Source organism: Oryzias latipes (genome assembly GCF_053564925.1).
Source record: "Oryzias latipes strain Hd-rR chromosome 1 unlocalized genomic scaffold, Olatipes_Hd-rR_3.1 chr1_Y".
NCBI lineage: Eukaryota > Metazoa > Chordata > Actinopteri > Beloniformes > Adrianichthyidae > Oryzias > Oryzias latipes.
Genome location: NW_027616335.1, coordinates 9,445,932 through 9,470,602, shown reverse-complemented (window position 1 = coordinate 9,470,602; position 24,671 = coordinate 9,445,932). Strand labels below are relative to the sequence as shown.

At 37.4% G+C, this 24,671-nt stretch overlaps 1 protein-coding gene across 6 annotated transcripts; it reads left to right on the top strand.

The window, feature by feature from the left end:
• Positions 1-1,618: 1,618 nt before the first annotated feature.
• Positions 1,619-24,004, top strand: LOC144981211 (calcium-binding protein 2-like). 6 transcript variants are annotated; one of them, XM_078943412.1, is made up of 10 exons: positions 1,619-1,693; positions 6,883-6,956; positions 7,099-7,159; positions 8,639-8,740; positions 9,037-9,169; positions 14,567-14,597; positions 14,922-15,065; positions 20,545-20,654; positions 22,153-22,300; positions 23,813-24,004. In XM_078943412.1, the coding sequence occupies exons 3-10, from the start codon at positions 7,104-7,106 to the stop codon at positions 23,839-23,841; spliced, it is 753 nt and encodes a 250-aa protein (XP_078799538.1). In that variant the 5' UTR covers positions 1,619-1,693; positions 6,883-6,956; positions 7,099-7,103; the 3' UTR covers positions 23,842-24,004. The 6 variants fall into 6 exon arrangements, with proteins under 6 accessions (XP_078799538.1, XP_078799540.1, XP_078799541.1 ...); XM_078943415.1 differs by lacking the exon at positions 8,639-8,740 and having other exon boundaries at positions 1,626-1,693; XM_078943411.1 differs by lacking the exon at positions 6,883-6,956 and having other exon boundaries at positions 1,644-1,693.
• The last annotated feature ends 667 nt before the right edge of the window (positions 24,005-24,671 follow it).

Sequence of the window (24,671 nt, the reverse complement as noted above, 5' to 3'; positions counted from 1 at the left end):
TGTCTTCTCCTTTTGATTAAAATCAGATAAGTGCAACTTAACTGCAGTTTTTGTCGGAGTTGCAGTAGAAAGGGAAGGACGATGAATGCAGCATCATTTTGAGTCAGAGCAGATTGAGATAACCTTTTTTTTCTGCAGCAGCAGCCTTTCCCTCCACTTCCTTAGAGGAACCCGTTAACCCATCAATGCCCGTCCAGCACAAGAGTGTTGCAGTGTGTTCAGTGAGCAGCTCAGGTTTGAAAGGGTTAGCAATTCAAAGATCTGCTTTCTAACTTTCCATTGGGAGCTGACTGGCGCATGGAAACTAAATTGTTTCGACTTACACACCTTTTTTATGTGAAGGTAAGCATTTAAATAGCTTTTCAAAAAGTCAAAGTGTTAAATAAGGGCTTTGGTTTGACAGACTAAGCATATTTGAGCGTGGCAAGAGTCTGACTGCACAAAGGAATAGGTTCTTCAATAGTGTCCCACTGCAGCACTGCCTCAGTGAGAATGGAGGTGGGAAAAGTGAGAAGCAGAGAAATACAATAGTGCTTGACTTGCCGTTTTGTTTTGTTTTTTCAAATGCACACCACAAAATGTCCACTTACATTAACTGCTACCAGATTCTCCTAAAGCTTGAACGAAACATCTACTTTTTATTATTTTTTTTTATTTTTTTTACAGTTTTTGGTGCAAAAACACTGCTTCTATTTTTATATTCCTTTACACGTTTTAGAGTGAAGTGACATTTACATGTGAAGCATGTGCTCTGCCAAAGGTTTGTTCAGCGGAGTGAGACAAAGTTCAGGCACTGACCTCTGCGCTTAAATAAGAAGGAGAGGAACAAGAGAATAGATGTGGTTGTGGATTCTTTTGTCGGCTTAAAAGCCAAATATCTCTTTTGATATTTCTCAACTTCAAATACGTATTGCGATCTAAAGATCTCAACATCTCTCCATCTGTGATGGAGATAAAGTGATGTCAAACGAATGCCTCAATTAGTGGCATTTTGCAGCGAGGGGCTGATAAATGATAACATTTTTGATAAAGACTCGACTAACTAACGGCTTTCACGCTTTGAACTCAACTCTGGGATAAAAAAGGGGGACAGTACAAAGAGGAAAAAGCCCTCAGTCACGTATAAAGACGTAAATGGCTAACCATCCATCACTGAAATATTAAAAAGGTCTCTTTGAAATAAAACATTCATCATTTTATATATCGATTGAGAGAGAATTTTTTTTTTTTTTTCTCAAATCTTGGAACTTTTTACACTTCAACCGGCCTAGTCTTTGACTTTCGGCTTGTTCTGATTTGAAATAACGTTGGCCACATACATCTTTTATTAATCTTTCACACAGTAGTTCATTTGGAGTCTGTGTGACATTTGCTGCAGCTACAATTCCCTAAAGCCCAATCCAATGTGACAAACTGCTTCAAACACTGAACAGGGAAACAGTGGAGCTCTTTTGGCATACAGGCTTCCTCGCTTTGTGAAAGGAAATGCTGACTTGATGATTGGCAGATGGAGGACATGTGTAGTATGAACACATTGTTGTCCTTTTTGTTCTTGAGGAGTTGCATCTCTAATCCAGACATATTTAGCTGGATAATCACCTTTCATCATATAATCCTCAGGTTAGGTAACAGGCCTCCTTGCAGTTATGCTTCAGTTGCATCCGTCACGCAAGACGAACAGGAAGAGCTACAAGTAAGTAAACACTGCAATTCTTTCAACCGTTCTTCCTTGTTTTATGGCTGGAGAGGGAACGCATCCGAAAGATTTTCTGTTCAAATGATTTATAGCGAGGCATTAACCTGCTTTAAGATATACTGTTCAATAATTTATCTTCTATCAATACTGGCTCATTTGCTTCTACTTGTGTTGGAGGCAGCCTACTCAGTCTGATGGGACTGACAGCCGTTTCAGCTCTACACCATTTGATTACTCAAACCAATGCTACATTTTAGTGCAACCAACAGATACCCAATGCCATGCTTCTATCTGCTGTGGTTCAATATTTGTGCCCTTGTTGATTGCTTCTGCCAGCTCATATAAACACACTCAGGGAGGGGAGGCTGGACTCCACTGGAGGAAGACGTTTTTATTTAATGAGAGAGAAGATAAAGATATGCTTGAACTCTGTTCTCTTTGGCTGAGAGGATCTCAAGCAAACAGCCTCATTTCAGAGTTGTGTCCAGAAATCAGTGCTGGTGGGGAATCTGTAGGTACGTAAGATTTGGAGTGGAGGCGTTAAAATACGATACAATTTGATAGCTCTCCAAACCTGACAGTTTTTCCTCCAATGTAGTCTTTGGATCATGCAAAAATACACTGTAAAGATGCAAAATGTGAGGGGCAGATAAAAGCACATAGCAACAAAAGCCTATCTAAACTCACAGCCTACTCCAGTTAAACAATTTGGATTGTTTTTGTTTATCAAGGTAGCCTTTTTTTTAAGAATAAAATTAAGTCACACTTTAATTTTATATAAATGTAAAGTTCCACTCAAATCATCTTTTAATCTATTGTTAAAGTAATCCCAGTGGTCTTTTATTTATGATTTTGCCAATTTTAGCTGAAATTTTAAAAAATCTGTATCGTTTTCTAGGACATAGTTTCTGCAGAATGATAGTAGTTCATTAGAAATTCATCCCCTAAATTGGGTTGGGAGTGGGTTTTTGAGCTTTTGTCCACATAAAGTCTAAAATTTTAAAAACAATGAAAAAACAGGTTTACGATTGTTAAGATTTTACAGAAGCAGAAAGAAAGACTTTCACTGACAGAGATAATTGCATATTCACCTCCTGCAGCATTGCCACGTTTAACGTGCTGCTTGTAATACAACTTCCACTCCTCATTGATTCCCATCATCTCCTCGAGCAGTGCTTTCCAACCCTGGTCTGCGAGTTTTGATTTTCCTGCTCAGACACACTCGATTCAGCTCATCAGCTTTCCAGAAGCCTGAAAATGAGTCACTGTGAATTGAGTCAGGTGTGTTTGAGCAGAGACAAAGCAAAACAGGAGTATAGACATAAATGTATTCAGAAAGGTCTTTTTGTCAATAAAATGTTTATATTCATGATATCCTTGGTGGGTTACCATGTTAGTCTGCCTGTTGGCACGACTAAATGCTCCACAATTTGCAAATAATGGAAATTCTATAACCAGTTGCCTGTTCTTATGTGAAAATCAACGTTAGCTGCTAAATTGTGGGACACAAAATCAGAATGAAAGCAAAATAAATAAATAAAAAACATCCATGATAATAACCTTCCACTGTGTTCACTCAGCTTAAAAAGGTTTCCAGGCTCATTTTAAGCTGCTCCTATTTTCTTTCTATTATGTCCTAGTGTGTTTGGCAGCTTTGAAGTAAAGTTTGCAGGATTTATGCATTTCCCTCTCATTAAAATTGGCACATTAATGAATCCGTGGATGCTCACATGGTAGCCCTTTTTCCATTCAAACAAGTGTTTTGTCCTGTTAAAATATCAACAAAATCATTGCAGAGAGTACTGTATTTTTGCACAGCTTGCGTGTGAGTCACATAGAAAATGAACCTGACCATCTCCACTCCAGTGGTTCTCACAAAAACACATTTGGAGTTTCTATTTAACCTTAAGGGCTCTGGGCGGCGTCTCCCAGATACTGTCAGCACATTAGTTCACCGTAGCAGCATTGCGTTCTATTGTCAGCTGTGTTGGATGGGTTTGTTTGTGCTCGGTCCACCTATAGCTTCCCATTTCATTACCTCACTTAGCTTGATTAGAATTTAAATTGCCTGTGTTGGCTCAGTGATTGACAGCGATTGGCCACTTAGGGAGGAGTGCCGAAGACACGGAGAGTGCTACTCAGTGGTTTGTGCAGTGAAACTCACATGTGCGCAAGTTGTTGATGTGCTTGTTCACCCTGATGGGAGATATGCTTGTTGAAGATGAGGAAGAGAATTTTCTGAGAAAATAATTAAGTTGTTTTTCATCAACATTGTGAATTTTTCTTAGACTCATTTTTAAATATATCATACTTGTAGATCTGTACCTATAAAACTAATTGCATAAAGGTATACAGAAACATAAAAGAAACGCATCACTTGTCTCCTTAAAGATTCTTCCATTCCAGTTTTTAACAACTCATCGTGCTCCAGTGTTTTGCAATCAGTATGTACGTCACACTGATTGTGGGAGTTCATTGCAAAAAGGCAATCACTACTCAGTCATGGCACGTTTCAGTCCGGACTAGTGGGAGGTGACTCATTTAACAGTCACACATTAAATAGTCCACAATAATTTAAAGAGCTGCCTCTCCCTTTGCGTTTTCACTGGAGCCCCCACGGTTGTTGTGGCCTTAAGCAGTAACGCGGGAGCAGCTCTTGAGCATCTGTCTTTGTGTTTTTACTGCATCTGAGGCATCATGCTAATAGCGTGAGTGCACAATTTGTCCCTACATCCCCGCAGAGCTCCACGACAGACCATTAATCTCCCTTTCAAACAGACAACTACAACTCTCCTCCACCTCCTCCTCCTCCTCTTCAGATCATTCCTGTTCATTTCTTCTCAGACATCTTTCTTCTCTCAATCTTCCTGTAACCCACATACCTGATTTCCATTGTTCGTCCACACAACTGTTGTCTTCGTTTCAGCTCCCTTCAGCCTCGGTCTCATTCATTCCTTTGTGACTCACATTTATAGCAGTATTTCTATATGAGAGCTTTAGCTGACTGCCAACCTTTTTATTATTCACCCGCTTTTACAGGAGAGAGACCGGCCTATATCAACACGACAGCCACACCCATAAAGAAAGGAGACATTTTTAGCTTCAAAGTGAATTTCCTTAGAGCTTTTTAAAGACAGACTTCGATTAAAATTTTAGTGTTTTAGTGGCATTTTTCTGATGATGGAAGGCATAATAAGAAAATTAAGCTTAGAATTGCATATCTGAGTATTTCTTTATTCAAATCATTGTGGATCAGGGGCAGACGAAAAATGATGTTTGAAAAAGCCTGTAGCAGGGCGTAGGTGCTACAGTTGCAAGGTCCCTGCTCCATTCTGTTCCGATACATCCACTTATGGATAACTACATCCATGTACGTCTTTGTTTTCCTCATCCGAGCTGGGACCTGCTTCAAATTTTAACAGCTGTATAGCTCCAAAATTCCTCTGCATTTTTGTTGCACTGGTAATGTTAGGTTGGGGTAGTGAGGTGCTGCAGGAGAGCGTGTAAACAAAAGGGAGATGAGAAATAAGAGCAGGTTCGATGTGTGACAACAGTCCCTCCCACAACTCAGTGGCAATTTTCTGATGAATTCCTGTCGCTCTGCAGAATCTATGACTAAAAAATTAACAAAGGTTTTTGAATTTGCCTAAAAACCGCATAATGATTATTAAAAGACCACTGGTAACACTTTTAAAATAGGTCAATAGATGATCAGAGTGGGACCTTAAAGGTTCTTTCTGGAGTTGTTTGGGCTGTCCTTTTGTTTTATTTAGTATCAATAGAATCTCACCTGATAAGGACTAACATGCAAACTCTGATCCTCCTGAAAACTTGTCATTTTTTTGTCTGCATGAAAACCCTCATCGGGTTAAGAGACAATACCAATGTGGACAAACTACACAGCAGAAAAAAAAGGAAGTATTTGGTGTGCATTCCTTGAATCTTTAGTAGAAAAAAAAAGGCCACAGTGGGAATTCAGAGAAGCGCCTATCGTGAAAAAGTTGAAAATATCTCTAGTAAACATGGTGTAGTAAAGATGTGGAGGCGCCTGGAAATCTGTTCGGAAGACAAACTACATGGTCATTTTTTACCTTGACATTTCCCCATAGTTTGGTTTGCATCTGTCTCTGTTCCCCTTTTGGGAAAATATAAAAGGTCAAATGGAGGCGTGAAACATTTAGGTAGAATACTGCCCATTCAAACAAAGTCCATGATGGTGTATCCCTGTGTGAAAAAGTTCACCCTCAAAGTGTCAGATATCTTAGTCGTAGATTTTTGTAAGTGCTGATCAAGCCTTCTTTAGGTTTTTATTCCAAAATGGTGCTATCTAAAGGTCAAGCTCCTGCCTTCTAAAAAAAAAAGTCCAGAAGAAATTTGAGGCTAAAAAGTATTTTCCAAAATGTATTCAAACTATGGCATATATTTCTATAAAAAAATAAATAAAAAAGTAGGGTGTTTGTAGATGTGGCTAGTTGAATGATTTATGTGCATGCAGACAAACCAGGCATAAAGAAAGTATATTTATGGTGTAAAAACATAATGATGAGCTTGCAGTTTTATCTTCTGTATACCCATTTTTGAGGCATTAACTCAAAAAACAGGGGTGCAAATGTATTAATAATTATTGGACAAAACCTTTTACACTCTGAATTACTATGAGATAACCATACATGCCAAAGACTTATGTTTTGGCAATAGAATGAGAACAATTCTTAAAAAAAATGAATACATTTAAACTGTGAAGGGTGTAATATGTATATATGTAATTGGATGTTTTTTTCTTAAATCAAAATGACTTAAAAACAAAATAAATATTTGGGAAACAAATGATGCAGTTACTAAAAAGAAAGAAGGACACAATGTGAAACAGGAGTTCTGAAGCTTTAGTGTCTAGTATTGTGTAAGGACCTGATAAGACTGAGGAATTAAGGATACATTTATTTAAGTCCTTGAGGAATTATCTTTATACATCTAACTGTAACTCTAACCCAAGTTAGAACTCATTGAAAATTCCCAGGGAGTTATATGACTGAAATATAGGAGAACCCTTTTATACATGGAATACTGTCTGTAATAGATGCAGAACTTGAAATGAATTTGTTTTTCTCCATCTTAGACATTTCAACATAAATATAATGAAGGAGACATTTCAAAAACTGTAATGTAATATTCATTTATAATTTCAGCTTGGGAAGCTACACCAAGGATCCAATTATAGTGTAATTGACAAAACATCTATCTACACAATTACAAATAAAAGGTCAGAGTACCTCTGCATTTCATTTATCCATTAATTTAGCTTTGAAAACACTGTAAATAATGAATGTGTGTCTCTAGTTTATTTGAAAAGTGTGTGTGGTTTTTCTGAGCTTCTTTACTAATGCTTTGTGTTTGTCTTGTAGTAAAGATGTCCATAAAAAGTCCAAAAGCAACACCGGAAAGCAGGCCCTCCTCTGCTGCCAGGTCAGTGCAGAAGTGCAGAAAAACGTCTTCTACAATTAAAGTTAGAAAAATAGCCATATTGTTGTCAATGCAAATATAAATTTTAAAGTCTTTCATCTTAATGTGGTGCTTTAACACAACAAGAACATTCTAAATATCAGTTTTGTATCTGCTGAAATAGTCGTAAGATAAGGGGCTTATCTCGATAACCTTTTCGTCGCATTTCCACCAAGAAAAATCAGTCTCTCATTATTGAACTTCTGACTTGTGTTTTTGTTTTCTTGGTTTGGTTCTTTGATTGTGTGTTTCTGGATGGATTTGGTCTGTGTTGGTCATCTGTTTGTTTTATTTTGCGAACTCCAGTTTTGAAGTTTTGGTGTCTGCTGTAGTTTTCATCAGTGGGTCACACCTGTGTTCCATTTTATTCAAAGTCACCAGTCTGCTGTGACTGCTGTATGCATTTGCACTCCTCTGTTTATGGACGATGAAAGGGAGTCTTATTTAACCCTTTAACACTGGAGATGTCGTCAGCAACAATTAAATGACACGCTCTTTGACATATCGTAACTCCTCGTCCGATTACGTGACCAACGTGAATCAGCTGATTCTGATTCAGAGAAAAGTGACACAACAGCATAAAGCCACATTTCTCTGCAACAGAATCAGCTTCTTTATTTTGATTGCGTGATGATCTAAAATTCGATTCACATCGTAATGTGTGGTTGACGATCCTATTCATTGTTGATGTTTGTTCATTTTGAAAGATCCGATTCACTGACTTAAAATCAATCCAGGACATTTTTAGCCATAACTTCAACCAGTGTGACTCAGAGATAAACACCTGGGTACTGAACAGTGCAGGTTAGGTTTTCCAGATTCCTTGTATTTCTTGCAGGATAATCAAGTGTAACTTGTTCACAATCAAGCAAAGAAGAATTAGAGTCATATCCATTCACATTTTAGTTTCATATAGTTCAGCCGCCTGTTGTTTTTCCTCTTTAAAATAATCCAAATGAAACATTATTACTACCTTCTACTGTATGGTCACATGTCTTCGAAACATTCAAAGTATTTTAACACATTGGACTGGAATGATGCTTGATCAGTTTTTTTCTGTCATCACATGTGTTTTGTCCGCTGTAATATCACCAGGTCATTTTTATATTATAGGAAAATAAACCTACCAATCCAAACCTTTCAATCCAAATGGCACTTTCCAATATTAATACAAGTAGCCTAATCAAGAAAGCTTAATAAAAAAGGTAACCAACTATTAAATGCAAGTCAAATATCTAGTAAATACAAATCAGGCTTTTACAAATTAAAGAACCAAACCAAGAAACCAAAATGTAACAAGGTGAGGACTGTGATGTCATCCTTAGCTTTCATTGGGAGTTATTTTCATGTTTGTTTTAGAAGAACGTTAAAAGATAATGACTCATGACAGTTCCCCTAAAACCCAGCGCACCTTAAATTGATAAAGGCTTTTTTTTCTCCCAGCGTGTCTCCACGAGGAGGGAGGGCTGCACCTGCTGGAAAATCGCCCGCTATGGGGAAATTCAAAAACAAGGCCCTTCAGCTTAGCCTCTCCAAGAAATTCTGGTTTCTATCCTTCTCAGTTTCTAACAAATGGGAGTGGGTTGGGAGTTATGAACAGGAATAGTGTCCCTGCATGATGGATATCAAGGAGCTGCAGAATAAGAGCTTTAACTTTGATAGTGACTTTTTTGCTGTTGTAGATGGTACTGACACTAAGCAGTCGTTTCATAATTGTCTTTTAAAGACTACCACCTAAAAGTCACTATTTACTGCTGCACTAGGTCGTTTTACTTCAAATTATATGCTTGTTTTGATGATGACAACTCTCAACAACTAGAATAAAAATCCACACTTCACAGCACCAAGTCCTCCACAGCCAAAGGGAAGGATCCTGGAGAAGAGGAGGGTAAGCGGAAGAGTAAAAGGAGCCTCAGCAACAGTTCAATGGTGGCTGCAGCTTATGTCTCCTATCTAAATAAGCTTTTTGGACAGGTCAGTTCAAAGCTTTAAAAGTCTGTAGAGAATGTAAAGCTACGTTCACACCAGGCATAATAAGGGCTGAAGAACATCCTGAACGTGCATTCAAGAAAGTCATTTTGCCCGTGCTGTTCACACTGGACAAGCAGGGAGGGGCTTCTTCTTCTTTTCTTCTTCCACTGTTTACTAGTGCATGTCTACTACCTACAGTTGAAAGGGGCTTGGTGCAAATCTTGCCTCAGACTTTTTCTTTCACAGCTCAATTTGGATATATATAAGACTTGGTGTCATATAATTCTGGGACACTACCCGTATGTAACTACCCAATTTTAGTCCCTGATTGGTAAAAGTTTGACCCGGTTTAACTTTCAATGAGCTTTTAATGGCGCGTTGTACATAGAGCCTGAAAACTTGTGTAGCGACATGTGAACCTGAGAGTTTTGAAAGTGGAAGACAAAAACAGAAATTTACGTGCATTTACATAAACTTTTCACTGGACATGGTCGCTTGAACGCACATTGTTGACGGTGGTGTGAACATAGCTTAACATGCTGATTGGTCTTTAGAGCTTCATGAGTTGCAAACCTTTAGTGCACATGCTTCAAATGTCTCCACTCACAGCCCCCCATGTCATAGCTAATAGCTCCAAGCTTTAAAAAAACAAACATTTTTGAAGATCAATTGTTAGAGTAAACCTATAAACTAGTTCAGTAGCCTAGGAGGAGTATCTGGGAAGACGTTGGTTTAAATCAATGGTTGAGTCATACCGAAGACTCAAAAAATGGGACCCCTTGCCTCTTTGCTTGACATTCAGCATTTGGGGGTATTAAATCACCAAATGATTCTTCAGTGAGGTTTGACTGCAATTCACCGCTCTCCCAAGGATCAAATGTGGAGAATATATTTCACACAAAGTGTGTGTCAACTGATGGGACTTTAATTTGTATTTTTACAACTTGCGCTGGTCTTGAACGTTGTCACTCCCATTTGGCCAAAGTGCACACAATATAAAAACCTTTTTCTTGGTAATTATAATAAAAGCAGATTTTTTTCAACATTTAACAATTTGCTTTTTGCATGAATTAGGTGAGTTAAACTAACAATCCTTGTTTAGCGCCAACAAAATGATTAGCTCTTTTTCTAAGAGAAACGTATGCATACAAAATCCACAAATGTGAGTTTAAACTCAGAAACTTTTGTGCCATTTTTCAGCAATTTACTTCCATTGTTTGGAGTTTTGAGGCCAAAGAGGCAGTGGTTGTAATCACTGAATGGAAGGAGACCCTGCTGAGAGGAAATACAAAACAGAATCAAAGGCTGCCTTTATGATCAGAAAATGATTTACCATGATTACACAGAATTAAAGACCAAGTGCGTTTTTTTGTACTTATAAAAATTGAATGGTGTTTTTTGCAGCAGGATCATTATCAACCAATGGGATCCCTATTTTATTGTTCTTGAGAAATTTTGGGAAAATTATAAATGTGAGATTTAGCTCTTGGGTTTTTGCCTAACAATAGGTGCTGATCTGATCATATTATTCTCCTGGCTGAAGATAGATGATGCTGGTGCACGGATGCAGAGAGACCCTCGATGCTGCAGCAGTACTTGTTTCATTAACCCAAGATTCACCGTCAGCAATCATTAGATCTAAGTGTCATAGAGCTGCCACAAATGAAAAGCAATTGGTACACATAAAAGTCTGATAGATGAACAGTAAAGGCTGTATGATAGGGCTGTTGAATCAACAGGATCTATATGTGCTTTTCCTTCTCATTTTCTTGGCGCCTTTTCACTTTGATGTCTTTATGTGTTATTGCAAAGCATGAACAAAGCTCTGTGAGAGCACATGTGTCATGCTTACAAAGCAGTGGACTGCTCAAATTGGCTATGTGAAGGCAGGCAGAATGACATTAACAGTTAATGGGCTTATTCTGATGGATGAACTTAGAGTCTGCACGGCATGCTGTCCATGCTTTCTGGACGAGGGGAAAAAAAATCTAATTATTGGTCTGACCTTGCTATCTAAATGTTAGTCCTGTTTGACTGGAGGATCCTGGGATCAGGAAACAGCTGCAATAAACTGTGAGCAGCACAATAGGAAAATCATTTTAGAACAGAAGGCTTAAATAACCACAGAAGCTCATAGGCAGTGATGAGAAGTGACATAGCTATTTATGCAATTGCATCTTGGCATCGCATTCTGACTGTGTTGCCCATATTTTAGTGTGAATAATCGTTTGGGAGCCTGAAACGTGGAGCAGCACCAAGATAAACCATGGGAGCCTCTCTTTTTACTGTTGCAGTTGCAAACGTAAGCAGGATGACCTTGTGTGATTAATGTTTTAACTGCCAAGACTGGTGATAAATTAGGGGGAAAATATTCCTCTTTCCTTTGCATTTCAGCTCCAAGTTTTTCCTTTTTCACTTTTTCAGAAGTAAAGGTCAAAACTGTACTCTCCTAATGAGAGTGTCAGAAGAAACAGAAAGAAGGATGCAACTATACTGTTAAAAGTGCACATATGAGGCAGGTGGTTTCTAAGAAGATCAAAACTGTATTTTATACCTGCTGAAACCGTCCCTGAGCTCCACCCGACACACAACTCTGCAGCAGCAATCGCAGAAATCAGGGGTCATGAGCTGAGAACAACAAAACTGGAGGATTATTTTCCCTCGTAAAGAAGAAACATGACATCAAGGCAAGGAAAAAACCACGCAAACTATCAGAGCAACAAAATGTGTAACAAATACAGATCTATAAACTTTTTTTTTTTCCTTTTACCTCAGGCATCAGAGACTGCCAATCAAAAATTCGCAGCTCTGGCTGCGTGCCTTGAAATATAAACGAGAGAAGCGGCAGCCAAGAGAGTAAAGATAAAGTTCTTCATGACCCTTCCAGAGAATACACTCTTAGAGGCAGGACTGACACAATGCTTAAATAAATACTTAACGAAAGAAGCATCACATGACACTGGGGTTCTGTGGCAAGTGTACACTCTGATGAAAATGGTGCTTTTAATATATTATGTGGCATTTTTCTTATGATGAAGGACAAATATGAAGAAAATTAAGTTTAAAATTGCATTCCAGTATTGCAGTATTTCTTTATTAAAATTGTTGTGAATCAGGAGCAGACACAAAATAAATTCTTTTGGAAAACCCTTGAAGATTTGACATAGAAGCTACTACAGTAAGCCACAAGCTCCCCGCTCCACCCCCATTCTGATGCATCTACTTGTAGACGAGTAGAACCATGTAAGTCTGAGCTGGCTTCTGGCTTTAAAACTGTATGGCTGGATAGTTTATTTATTGTTCGCCATTTTAGTTGCACCGGTAATGCTAGGTTGGTGTTGTGAGGGGCGTTTAGCGGGAAAGCGTGTTAACAGTGGATGTTCAAGTTCAAGGCCTAAGATGGTATGAGCCCATCCTATAATAAAAACATCTTATATTGCCTTACCATCCCCCCCAGGATGTCTAAACGTTTAGTTAGAAGTAGACCCTTTAGCTACCAAGCACCAGTGTTACTGGGTAAGCTCCCAGCTCATTCAAGAGAGTACGACACAATTTCTACATTCAAAGTTAGGCTTAAAATATTCATCTTTGACTGGCTTATTGCCAGGCTAGTTAGTAATCAGGGAATATTTAACTTATTGCTCTCACTACTGTAATGACGTTTGTGGGAATAATTACAATTTTTTTATATCCATTATACATATATCTCTGCAGAAGGAAGATGGTTTCATAAACCCCATGCTTGGATTAATACTATGTTGTGTTATTATTATTATGCTAAAACTGTGGATTTTCTATTTTTGTCATTATTATTATTACCATTGGCTATACTGTATGTGCCAAAGTGCATGCAAGTTACTAAGGTTTGAATTTAATTTTAATAACAATTACAATTAGTTGATAATAGGCTGCTAGAACCTAGAAGCTGGGGAGAGTATGGTTGACTGGGGTTCTGTCCGGGGAGTGATTCCAGATTGCAGTTGACTCGTCTGTTCTTCCGTACTTGGCCGTGGACCTGGCTTCTGACCCTAACCCTAACCCTATTCCATCTGGATGAAGCCCATCTGTTACAGTATTCTAACATGCAGTTGCACAGTTAGATAAGTTAATTCTTCTCTAAGTTCTGGTACATTGCATGTCCGTCCTGGGGAGGATCCCTGCTTCACGTGTACATCCCTGAGGTTTCTTCTTTTCTTCCCTGGAAGGAGGGTCTAAGGGCAAATATGTCCCTTTTAGCTTAGTCTGTTTAGTTTAGTTTAGCAATCAGCAATTGTATTTTATTACTGATTTTAGGTTTTGTACAATTAGCGAAGCCCATTGAGACAACTGTGTTTTAATATTGGGTTATCTAAATACAAATTGAATTGAACTGAATTGAATTGATGGGATGGAGGCAGGCTTACTTCGCCAACAGTCCCGCTCACAACTCAGAATTTCTTATAAACTATGCCGCTTTGCAGAAAATATGTACAAGAAAACGCATATTTATCTTTTTGGTGAACACAGCATAATCGTAATTAGAAATTTCACTGGGAACACTTTGAAAGTAGTTCAAAAGAAGATTGGAGATCTTTAAGAAAAGTTCAAAGTTTAATACGCTTAATCAGAAATATATATAAAACGGGATGATCTTGATTCCTAAATCTGCTCCCTAGAGACATTGTTGGGTTTTTAATGTTTGTTACAAAAATTTGACATGGATTGTCACCTCACTTTGTCTTCAGACAGATGTACATCCTGCTGCTTTAAGCCCTCAGCATGCCTGTGTTCTGCCGTCATCCATTCTGCTTAAAATGGACACTTTGCTCCTTGCCTTTAGCTATGGCTCACCTCCAGAAATATGAGGGAAAGGGAAAAAAAAGGGAGCAAAACAAAGTGATATATCACAGCAAGCCAAAGAAATCAGACTGCTTCATACATGTATACAAATACCAACTTGTCTGCAAAAAGCTTCAAAGTATAGTAGTGTGCATATCTGTGAATGGGAGTACATCCACATGAACAGGGATTGCAAGGATTGCAACTCCCTGTCATACTCTCATGCGTGGGTGTTTATTTGTATGCACACAGATGGCGATAACGCTATTGTTTTTATTTTTATTTTTTGAGGATGCTGCAATGGCGTTTGGGTGTGCGTTTGTGTGTGTGCGCCGACACCAAGTAGTGCATGATATTGTATCAGATTGCAAATTAGGGAGATATGTCGCTGGGTGAAATCCCATTAGAGTTCACTGTCAGGTTGCAGCAGCATTGACATGAAATGCATGTTGTACTAATTTGGAAGTCAAAAACAAATTATTGCTCAATATTTCTCAGGAGAACTAAAGCGCTCTTGGTTTTTTGTGCCATCTTGCCATGCTGCCTTTTAATTATTGCCTTTGTACCCCCCCTGCTCTGCAGGAAAGAGAGCTGATGCCACTGGAGTTAGATGGTAAGATGGAAATCTAGCAGCACAGATAGTCTGTTTATCCTGTAAAACTTTCACCTTTAAACCTGCTTGCTTTTTGATATATGGGAGATATTTAATGTTTTAAAGACTCCCCTAAAAATACATTCCAGGGACACAAAACATCAACTTAAAATGCACAACATGCTTTGCCCCCCCAGTCCACTTTGGAACTTTTTGCTGAAATCAAAACTATCTTCCAACCTTCTACTCTCGTTTTCTGCACAAACATAACTGGAGTCTTACTCCTGGAAGAGATGTGTCACCTGTCTTATGCTGTTGCAATCAATGTAAATTTCTGTTTACCAGAGCTGCAAGAGGCCTTCAAGGAATTTGACTACGATGCAGATGGCTTCATCCATTACAAAGACATTGCAGACTGCATGAGGACCATGGGCTACATGCCTACTGAGATGGAGCTCATCGAGATCATCCAGCAAATCAAGATGAAATGTCAGTATTATCCGTCAGCCTGGACGTGACGGTCCGGTTTTCATTGATTCCTTGGGGGTTAGAGCATGTGTGCATGATTGATGGGACTTTCTGAAATGAGCTGTTGTGACTTTGTGAGTCATGTCTTTTGTGTGTACAACAAGAAAGTTTGTGGTTGTTTTCTCTCCCTACAAGTCCTGGAGGAACTGATGTTTGTCTTTGGGGGACCAGGAGCAGCAGGATACTCTGTCACACTGATTACTGGGCATTTCACTGCAGACGGAAAGTGGACTAGTTAGTTTGCATGTGGAGGGGCTCTTATTTGTCTGCTGGATCCATTTAGTGATTGCGTTCCCTTGTAGATTAATCCCTTTTTAACGTAAGGATAAATCAAATCAACTCAAGGGGTTAAAGTTTCAAATTGACTTTATTTATTGTGTAATATACATTTTTTCTGTTTTTATTTATTTTTGTAATTTAGCACCTGGAGCTGTTATTTTTACATAAAAAGGTGCTATAAAAATGTTTAAAAAAAACTATTTGAACTTTTAATATAGATCAGCAACAGAACAAATCTGGTTGCAACACTGTTCCAAACAGTAAGCTTTATTTCCCCTGCACCTGGACGTCTTGGCTAAATCCATCATTCACGCTGAACCCACTGCTCCAGGTTTTAAACTACAGCAGCATGTAAAAATAAAGCAGGTTACCAGCTTGGCAACATTTATACTGTTGCACAGTCAGGGAATTTCTTTGGGGCACTGTTTTAGTTTTCACATTCACAGCTATTTTACCACAGTTATGTTTCAAATCATACAGCAGATGAATATTTTACTACATTAGTTCTTCCTTCCGGTTAATATGTGAGGACAGATACAAGAAAAAGCAGTCAGGAGGTAGAAAGAATGGAGAAAAAGAAGTCTTGACTAAACAAATCTGCTTTTCTCTCCAATGTTATGTCAGAGTTCCATTATATGAGGTACAAATGAAAGGTTATATTTGCATAAATACTATGTTTAAATAATTATTAAGTGTAACTTTCAGAATAACAATAAGGAATGTTTTAGTTGTTGCCAATGCTGCCAATTTGATTAATGAAAAACTTTGTCATTAGTACCACTGAGCTTGGTTTACATTTAGCCATTAGTTCCAGCCATCAGCACAAGTGACCACACAAGCTTCTGTGGAAAACTAACGTACTAATGTCATGCCATCTGCATAAACAGCCAGCTGCATCCCATTAAAGAGCAGTACTTTACTTGCAAATGTCACATCATACCATTTAGATGCTGCTGTGGCGTTTGCTCTCCGGCACTGTTGAAAAATATAAATTACCTGTGATTTTATGTTCATCCCTATGTAGACCAGAACTTTTGGAACTGTGTCTCAGAGACTCTGTGAGCTCTGCCAACTTTGACTGTTCTAATAACCACCCAAATTTTCTTTTAATATACTGTAATATTCTAAAAAGTGTTTCTGAAAGCATCATTTTCAGTATATATTGCCAAACAATATTTAGTAGCAGTTTCTTAAAAAAAAAAAAAAAAAAAAAAAAAAAAAAAAAAAAAATCTTCACCATGGATAGACATTGGATCACAGGGCCCCACCTGGACAAACTACATACACACTTACAGCTCTTTAAAATCACTAAGCAATGGAGAGGAAGCAGCTTTAGAACTGTGGGAAGAAGTCATCCATCCATCCATTTCGGGTTCACAGTGTTGCTGGAGCCAATCCCAGTCAATGTCAGGCAAAAGTGGGATACACCCTTGATGGTTTAGGAGTCCATTGCATGACAGGAGGAAAAACAAACAAACAGAAATCGCACATAGGCATATTATGTAGGAAACAGAAAAGCGTCAACTAGAACTTTCAGCGTATCAGAAGAACAGCTGCTTTAGAAAGAAGTCTGTGCTTAAAGATTTACACTGCACACATACTGAATGCTGTGCAATTGAAAAACTGAGCTTGTGATCTAATCAGTGGACTTCCATAGAGGACATAAAGAAGCTGCATCACACACACAGTGAGTTTGTGTTCCTCACTTTCTGAGAGGTTTTTCCTTTTATAAAGGTTTACAAATTGAAATGACCCACAAGTAAAAAATAAAGAAGAGCTACCAAACAAAATGTAATGTTTATATTCCACATTAACATAGAGGGGAAAAAGTATGTTTTTACATATCAAAAAAAGAAAGTGAATGTCCTAAATGCAAGACACAAAGATATGTAGCAAAATCTTTAATAAAATAATTTCCACACAAAAAAAAACAATATTCAAAAGATAAACCCCAATGAAACCACAGAATAAAAAAAACAAAACAGATGGGACAACAGAAACCCTGGTAATGTGCAACTGAAAACCATGGACTTAAATAGATGGAAGAGAAATTAACTGAAACAGAAACAGCTGAGGATGATTAAAACTCAAACCTGCTATGACTGAGACTGCTGGGAAAATGAAAACAGAGCACAACCTGACAAGAGGATCACAGCATCATGTCAATAAACCAAAAAGTGACTAAAAAGCACAATCTCTTAAATCAAAATCTCAAAGCCCTGGAGAATATCCAATTATTGTACTTTCATTTGCATAAAAATATGCTGAAGGAAAAGAGCGAGCAGGAAAACTCCATCCATCCACACTATGAAAGCAGAAAAATTTATTTTTGTTTCATATTTTTAGTATTTGATTATAGCAGCCATGTCCCTTCTCAATATAATCAGATAGTTGTTGCAGTAGTGTGATATTTTTCAAGGTCTAACTAATCAAATTGTTTTAATATGTTGGCATTTGGAAATAAAGTGAAGAAGAAGTAGATAGGAAATAAAAACTTTTGTTTTTCTGACCAATTAAGCATAACAGACTTGCTAGCTTCTGGCTTCCTTCCTGCCAGCTAATCAGATTACACAGGAGGATAATTTCCTGATTAGATTGAACAAGACTAACAGTGGCTCTTGAAAACACAGATTCAATGAATATTTTCACCAAAAAAATGTCCAAATAAGACGTTTATGATTTTTAAAAATCAAAAACAGTAGGAACTGAAGACAGGCATAAATGCAATTAAAGCATATGTACAATAAATCAAAATAAGATTTTTTTTTTAAAAAGGAAAAAATTAAAGCAAATCTGCATTTTTTTAGATAAATTGAGAGAACTAAATAGTTGTACGTTCACATTTTGTATTTAATATAACTTCTAAGCTTTGTCAGAGCATTATAGAGCTTTTGTGGAAATACATTACCAGTGGTATCACACCTTCAATTGCAGAGAAACTCAGATTTAAGGCTCACCAAAAGATTGAGACAAAGTGTCTTCCCGACAGGAGTCCTCCAGGACTGCTCCTGCTGCTCCTGCTTCAGATCAAAACCAGTCAAACAAAATGATACTCTACTTTTATAACTTGAAAATCTATTTCCAAAGGGGGCCTTTTGTTTGACAGGCCTTAAGCTGATTTTGTAACCACATGACACTTGTCAAGCATTTCTTGGTTGCCTCTCCCCGCGCTAGTCTGTCTCTCTGCAATCGGAGACTAAAAAGCTCTGATCAAATTTCTGACCCATCAAAACCATCTAAGCTTTTTACTTCTACGAGGGTTCAAACTAATGAAAGCGCAGCAAGTGTATTGGTGTGTGCAGCATCAAATAAGCCTGCCTTTTGTCAAAGTAATAACATGAGCCAGCCCATTGTGTCTGTGTTTAATAATTACCACTGTATCAAGCAGAGCAAAGAGGGTTGTGACTGGATGGGCTGAAGCAAAACCAGCACATTGCTGAACATGTGCTTTTGCTTCCAGTGAAACAGAGAGAACATTTTGTTTGTGAGGGGGGGTTTGGTAGCAGCGCACTATTGGACAAAACTACTGACCTTATCATTTTTCCTCGTTTGAGCTGGCATCTGCCTCAAAACTGTACAGCTGGATAGCTCCGATGTTTGCCATTTCTTTGCACTGGTATTGTTAGGTTGGGGGTGTGAGGGACTGTAAGCTACCGGGAGAGCATGTAAACAGGGAGCTCTCAGCAACAAGGAGTGGAAAGGGGGGGGGACGGGGTTGCTCTGCAAAGAAATGCTGACACCCGGGCCACAGGGTGGACGGCACCTTCTTGGTACCCTCTTATTTTGCTTTTTATAATCATTTCTCTGTTTTTTTCATTGCATTTATGATGAGGGGCTTATTTTATTGCATGTATGGGGATTGCTGTGTTCTTGTTTGTTTTTATGTACAGCATCTTGAGCTGTTCTTTTTTCATGAAAGCCGCTTTAGAATTAAAATAAAATGAATTTGCATTTGTATCCACGGTCCCAGCAACAATTTAGAGGCAAATTTCCAATGAACTACTGCTGCTCTGTAGAAACTATACTCTTGAATATGACAGTCCCCCCCATTTTGGCTAAAATAGGCACAATTCCATTGGGAACGTGATTAAAATGGCTCAAAAGATGATCGGAGTGGGTCTAAGCTATAATAAATATCCTAACGTTACAGGACACCCACCTCTCCTGCTGGACAATAAAGCAGAAAGGGGAGAGGGAAAAAGCAAGTGCCAAAAATAAAAGGGAAAACCAGCAAAGAAGAACACATTAAGGAGGGTTTTTTCAGCTTTTGTTGAGGACAGCCAGAAGGAAAATAGTCAAATTATTTTGTGTAAGTTCTGGTTTGCTTCTTTTGGCTGTCCCCAACAAAACCTGACAGAACGTTTCAGCCTCTTTTTTTTTTTTTTTTTTTTTGCAGGCCAAGGGGTTTATTATCGTATCAGAAAGCGCTGCCGAGCAGAGAAACCAAACAAAACTTACTGCGGGCTAACCAGGTAAACAGGACAGAAGACAGTCAGTAAAATGACGGTATGGACCAGCACAGAGGAAGGCAGAGACATGACTTGTATACAAGACAGGACTGACAAGACACAGGTGAAAACGATCAGGACAGATTGGGACCAGGGAAGTAATAGTCAAAACCATGACATGCAGGAAACCTTCAAAATAAAACAGGAAGCAGAACTCAAATCATGACGGAAACAAAATGGAAGCAAAAACTAAGGCAAAAAAACCTAAACCGTGACAGGGCTACCAACCCAACATTGAATACAGGGGGGAAAAGAAACTTAGGCACAATCAATATTTTGTGTAATTAAAACAAAAAGACCGATCTTGTTCCGTTACACAAACATTGAGCATCTATTAACCAAAAAATGTAAGTTATAGGGGGCAAAATGTTAAAAAGGGTCAATTAAATGTGGTGTAGTGAGAAGATGAGTTAATTTTTGTATAGGAGAACTATCAAGCTTTTTCTACATGCTTGCAACTGTATTTACACTGATCCTCTCAAGTGTGAAAGCAAACCAAAATAAATTACTATGCATGAGAAGAGTATCTGCAAGAAATCTTAAATGTGTCGAGCCTAAGTAAATATCACATCTAAAGAGTTAAAGATTAATTAGATGCTTCAGTAAAACCAGCTTTAACGTGCACACTTTACTTTACTCTTTTACTTCTGCAGGGGGAGGCCATGTGGATTTTGATGATTTCTGTGAGTTAATGGGACCGAGGATGGTGGCAGAGACCGCTCATATGGTTGGACTAAAAGAACTGCGCTGTGCTTTTAGACAGGTAAACAAAACGAATGGTAAATGATGCTATCAATACATATAACTGCAAATAAGCAAAGAAAGCAAAAATAAAAAATAAGGCAATCCTCCGAAAGACTCTGAGTTACAGCAGTTTATCTTACTGTTTATTGACACCTTTCAATTTTTAAAACACAGACATAACAATTTCATGAGCAATTGTGTCAATTGTTTATATAATTTCCTAGACAGAATTGTCCCATTGAGTTTCCAGAAATTTCTTTTTGATTGTATTTGCACAATGTGCAGCTTTAAAACAAATGAAAAAACAATTATGGCTTAGTTTTTAGCTTTCGGAAATCATTGTGGCTTAAAAATGTCAATTATTTATGCATCTGCTCAGACAACTCAAACCTCCAGCTCCAGAATTCTCTTCTACTTTGTTAAAGTGCACTTTACCTTAGTGGTGTTATACAAAAATAAGATCTGCAGTTTTCTACTTGTACATACAAATTCTGGCTGAATATTCAAAGATAACCCAGGAAACCTGTAAGGGGCAGGTTCCTAAACCTACTAGAACACCTCAGATGTTTTCATCTAATCTTGCACTCAATGATGCACTAAAGGACTGGTTTTTCCAAAACCAACCCTTCATAATTTTACTGAATTATTGCACAGAAAAAATGCCTCCTAAGGAAATATTTCTGAGTCAGATGGGGACAAACTGTTTTTAGCCCAAACGTGCAAAGGTGTGTTAATATGTACATTTGAACCATGCAGCCAGAAGCTTAATGATATTGGATGCTGTTTGCTTAATTCTATTTTTAACATATTTTTCCTGGACTTTTGTCTCAATTAGCTGCAAAATTAGTTTTCATTTGAAACTCTTGTTAAACTTTACGAGTGATCCCTTTTTAAGAAAAATGTGTAAAAATGTGCAGTTCTGGTAAGAGGAAAGATCAAAGTTCAAACCAGAACGTTGCCTGCGTTTAATCAATATGTGGATTTTAGGAGATATTTATCCAAGTGTTAGATAAGCATATGATTGACCATGTTCTTAAACTGCTACTCTGGTTTTAATGTTAGAAAAATGAAAAGCAAATCCGAATTTTTGCAGAATACTTGTCTTTTCTGTTAAATTTGAGCCTATGAGACTTGTTTGAAAATTCCATAGAACTGGAGGCCTTTGTGACACATCAGACAAAGCAAAATAAATGAGGTGATGAATCACTACTTCACACATTTCTTTGATGCACTATGGCTTAACAGGTTTAAAGGATTGCTGCAAAAGCAAACATCAGTGCTGATACGCTCTTAATGATTTCAGCTGGGATCATATCTGTTCACTATATTTTTCATTCAACTTTGTGTTTATTTGTTTTTTAACTTTTAACTTTTTAAACTCAGGTTTTTAAGTCTTCTTTTCAAAGATTTGTTTGTGAATGTTGTTATATTTTTGTGGTGTTTTCTCCACTTTTAACGATGCAGAAAAGTTTGCTTTGCTTTCAATATTTTGGTCATGACATCCATGATCTTGACAGTTCGACTGTGACGGTGATGGAAAGATCACCCTGGAAGAACTAAAGGAAGGCATGAAGACCCTCCTCGGGGAGAAGCTAAAGAAGGGCGAGCTGGAAGAGATTCTGGGGGACATTGACCTCAACAAAGATGGCTGCATTGACTTTGATGGTGAGTGGATTGAGATTCTTAAAGCTAACACCATATTATTATACATTTACATATATTTTCAGATTTGGCACATTTGTTTGAGTTTAGATTAACGAATAACCACTTAAAATATTACAATCATTTTCACTCATGTGATGGCAATCATAGATAAATGTGAGTTTATTAATGAGAATGTTACCATTACAAGTGTAAAGGCAACACCAAGAGGACTTTTGGAAAAGTTAAAAACTCATTTAGAAATTTTAAAATGAACAGTGTACTTAACTACCCCATATAGCTGTTGAAGATATTACACTGATTAATGAAAGAAAAGAAAAATCACATTAAGTATTGCATGTTTTAACTTAAAAAAAACATGTTTTTTAATCCTGTGTGTAAAATACTAAGCTTTCATTTTGTGTTTTTTTTATATTGATAAAAAATCATGCATGTTAAAGTATGCAACATTTTTAAGAAGCCTTGAAAGGGTTAAACCAGAATGTTCCTTTTTATCTTCTTCTATCCTGAAATCTTCTACCCTTCTGGACACAAGCAAAGAGGACTGCTGGAACTGTACACAGGCAGCAATTCTATTCTTTAGGAGATGAAAATTGCACACAATTATTGATAAGTGTTCCCTTTATGATGGCCTTGTGAACACTAACATTAGCCAATGACAAATTACGTTTTTTTTTTTTGGTTTTTTGCACAGCTTAGAGGCTATCCAGAACTCTTTGTAGACTGTAAAACAAGCAGGGGTTGTTTCTGAGCAAAAGCTTGTGAGATGACCTGTCCTGGTTTTTGTACATTATGAGACTATGGGCTAGATGCCTCTTTTAATGTGGTTTTATGACATTTTCTAATCTGATCATCAAAAAGAAGATAGTTAAAGGCTCTGCCAAAATTCCTTTTCCTGAAACAAAAAAAAAAACAAACAACATTTTTCAGGGATTTTAATTTTGAGATATGAAATTAGTTATTAAAATGCTTGTGCTGACGTGTTTTATGTGGAGTGTGACAGAACGCTTTGATGCATCATACCCTAATGATTTTTGAATACAATTTTATCAAACATTACAGGCTGTTTCTCATCGAACAAGACGTTTACTGTTTATGCCCCAAATCTGCCATCTTCCAAAACAAAAACTAAAAAAAAAACTAAAACTAAAAACCTGCCTCAAGCTAAACCCTCTTATGTGACCAAATCCATTTGTCTCACTGTTAATGAACAAGTGGATCAACAATGATCAATATGGTAAGTTAAAAAAAATGGGATAATTAGCTGCTTGCTATTAACAATAACAAATGAAGAAATAGATTAATGTTTTAATTAGTTTGTCCTGTTTTGATAAATGGCTCCACAAGGACCTAATTTAGTGACAATAATAATAATACTTAAAAAAAAAAGAAAAAAACAGTTTCAGGAGGGATGTTGGTTAAAACTTCCAAGTTGACTCAGAGGAGTATGACGGCATGTTTTTCTTTACTGGAGAGTCTTAAATCTTTCTCTGTGACTCTTCTGTTTCTGTGCAGAATTTGTTATGATGCTTTCTGCACGATAATCCTCGATGGAAGATGAAGAGTGAAATGGGCCCAGAAGCTGTGTAGCAAGACTACTTGGCTGCAGCCTGTAATAAATTCATATTTTTTATACATATGTTTTTTGTATTTATGTATGTTGCCTTGTTGTATACTGTCCAGTTAAATAAAATTGTAATAAAATTGTCTCCTTGGATTTTTATGGTAAACAGAGTTCTGGTTGTGTAACTGAACTGGGTAAAGGGTTAGTGTCAAAAACCTGCAGTGTGGGGAAAGGAAATGCAGCGTGACTGCCCCCCTGTGGTTATAAATTCTCCTTTCCATCCTTCTTGTCTGTTTTCTCAGTTATGTAGTCAATCTTTTTTTATTTATTTTCAACCTTTTAATCTATGGAAACAAAGTCTTTATTGTTACAATATCAGATTACGACAAAATCATGTCCTGCGTGTAGTTATTTTTAGAAACACTTTCATATCTAATGCCAAGAAGAAAAGACCAGAAGTCCAGATGCAATGACTCAATCTCGAGATATCTAAACACAAAAAAATAAAACACACAGCAGTTAACACAACACACCATACACCTATAAATATTACAACATGGCCGGACAAAGTGCACCAGTAAAAGATATATGATAAAGAAAAGTGCAGAAATGTACTGCATATATGATAAGCACATGCAGTATTATTGTGATATTTCCATGTGGGTAAAGTGCTAATTCAAATTCTAATTAGCTGCTACATTGCTCCAGGTAATCACATAATTTTAAATATTTTATAGGACACAAAGCAGCGAATTATTTATTTTTACGTTAGACATTTAGGTGGAATAATGAGACAAAATTTGCATTTAG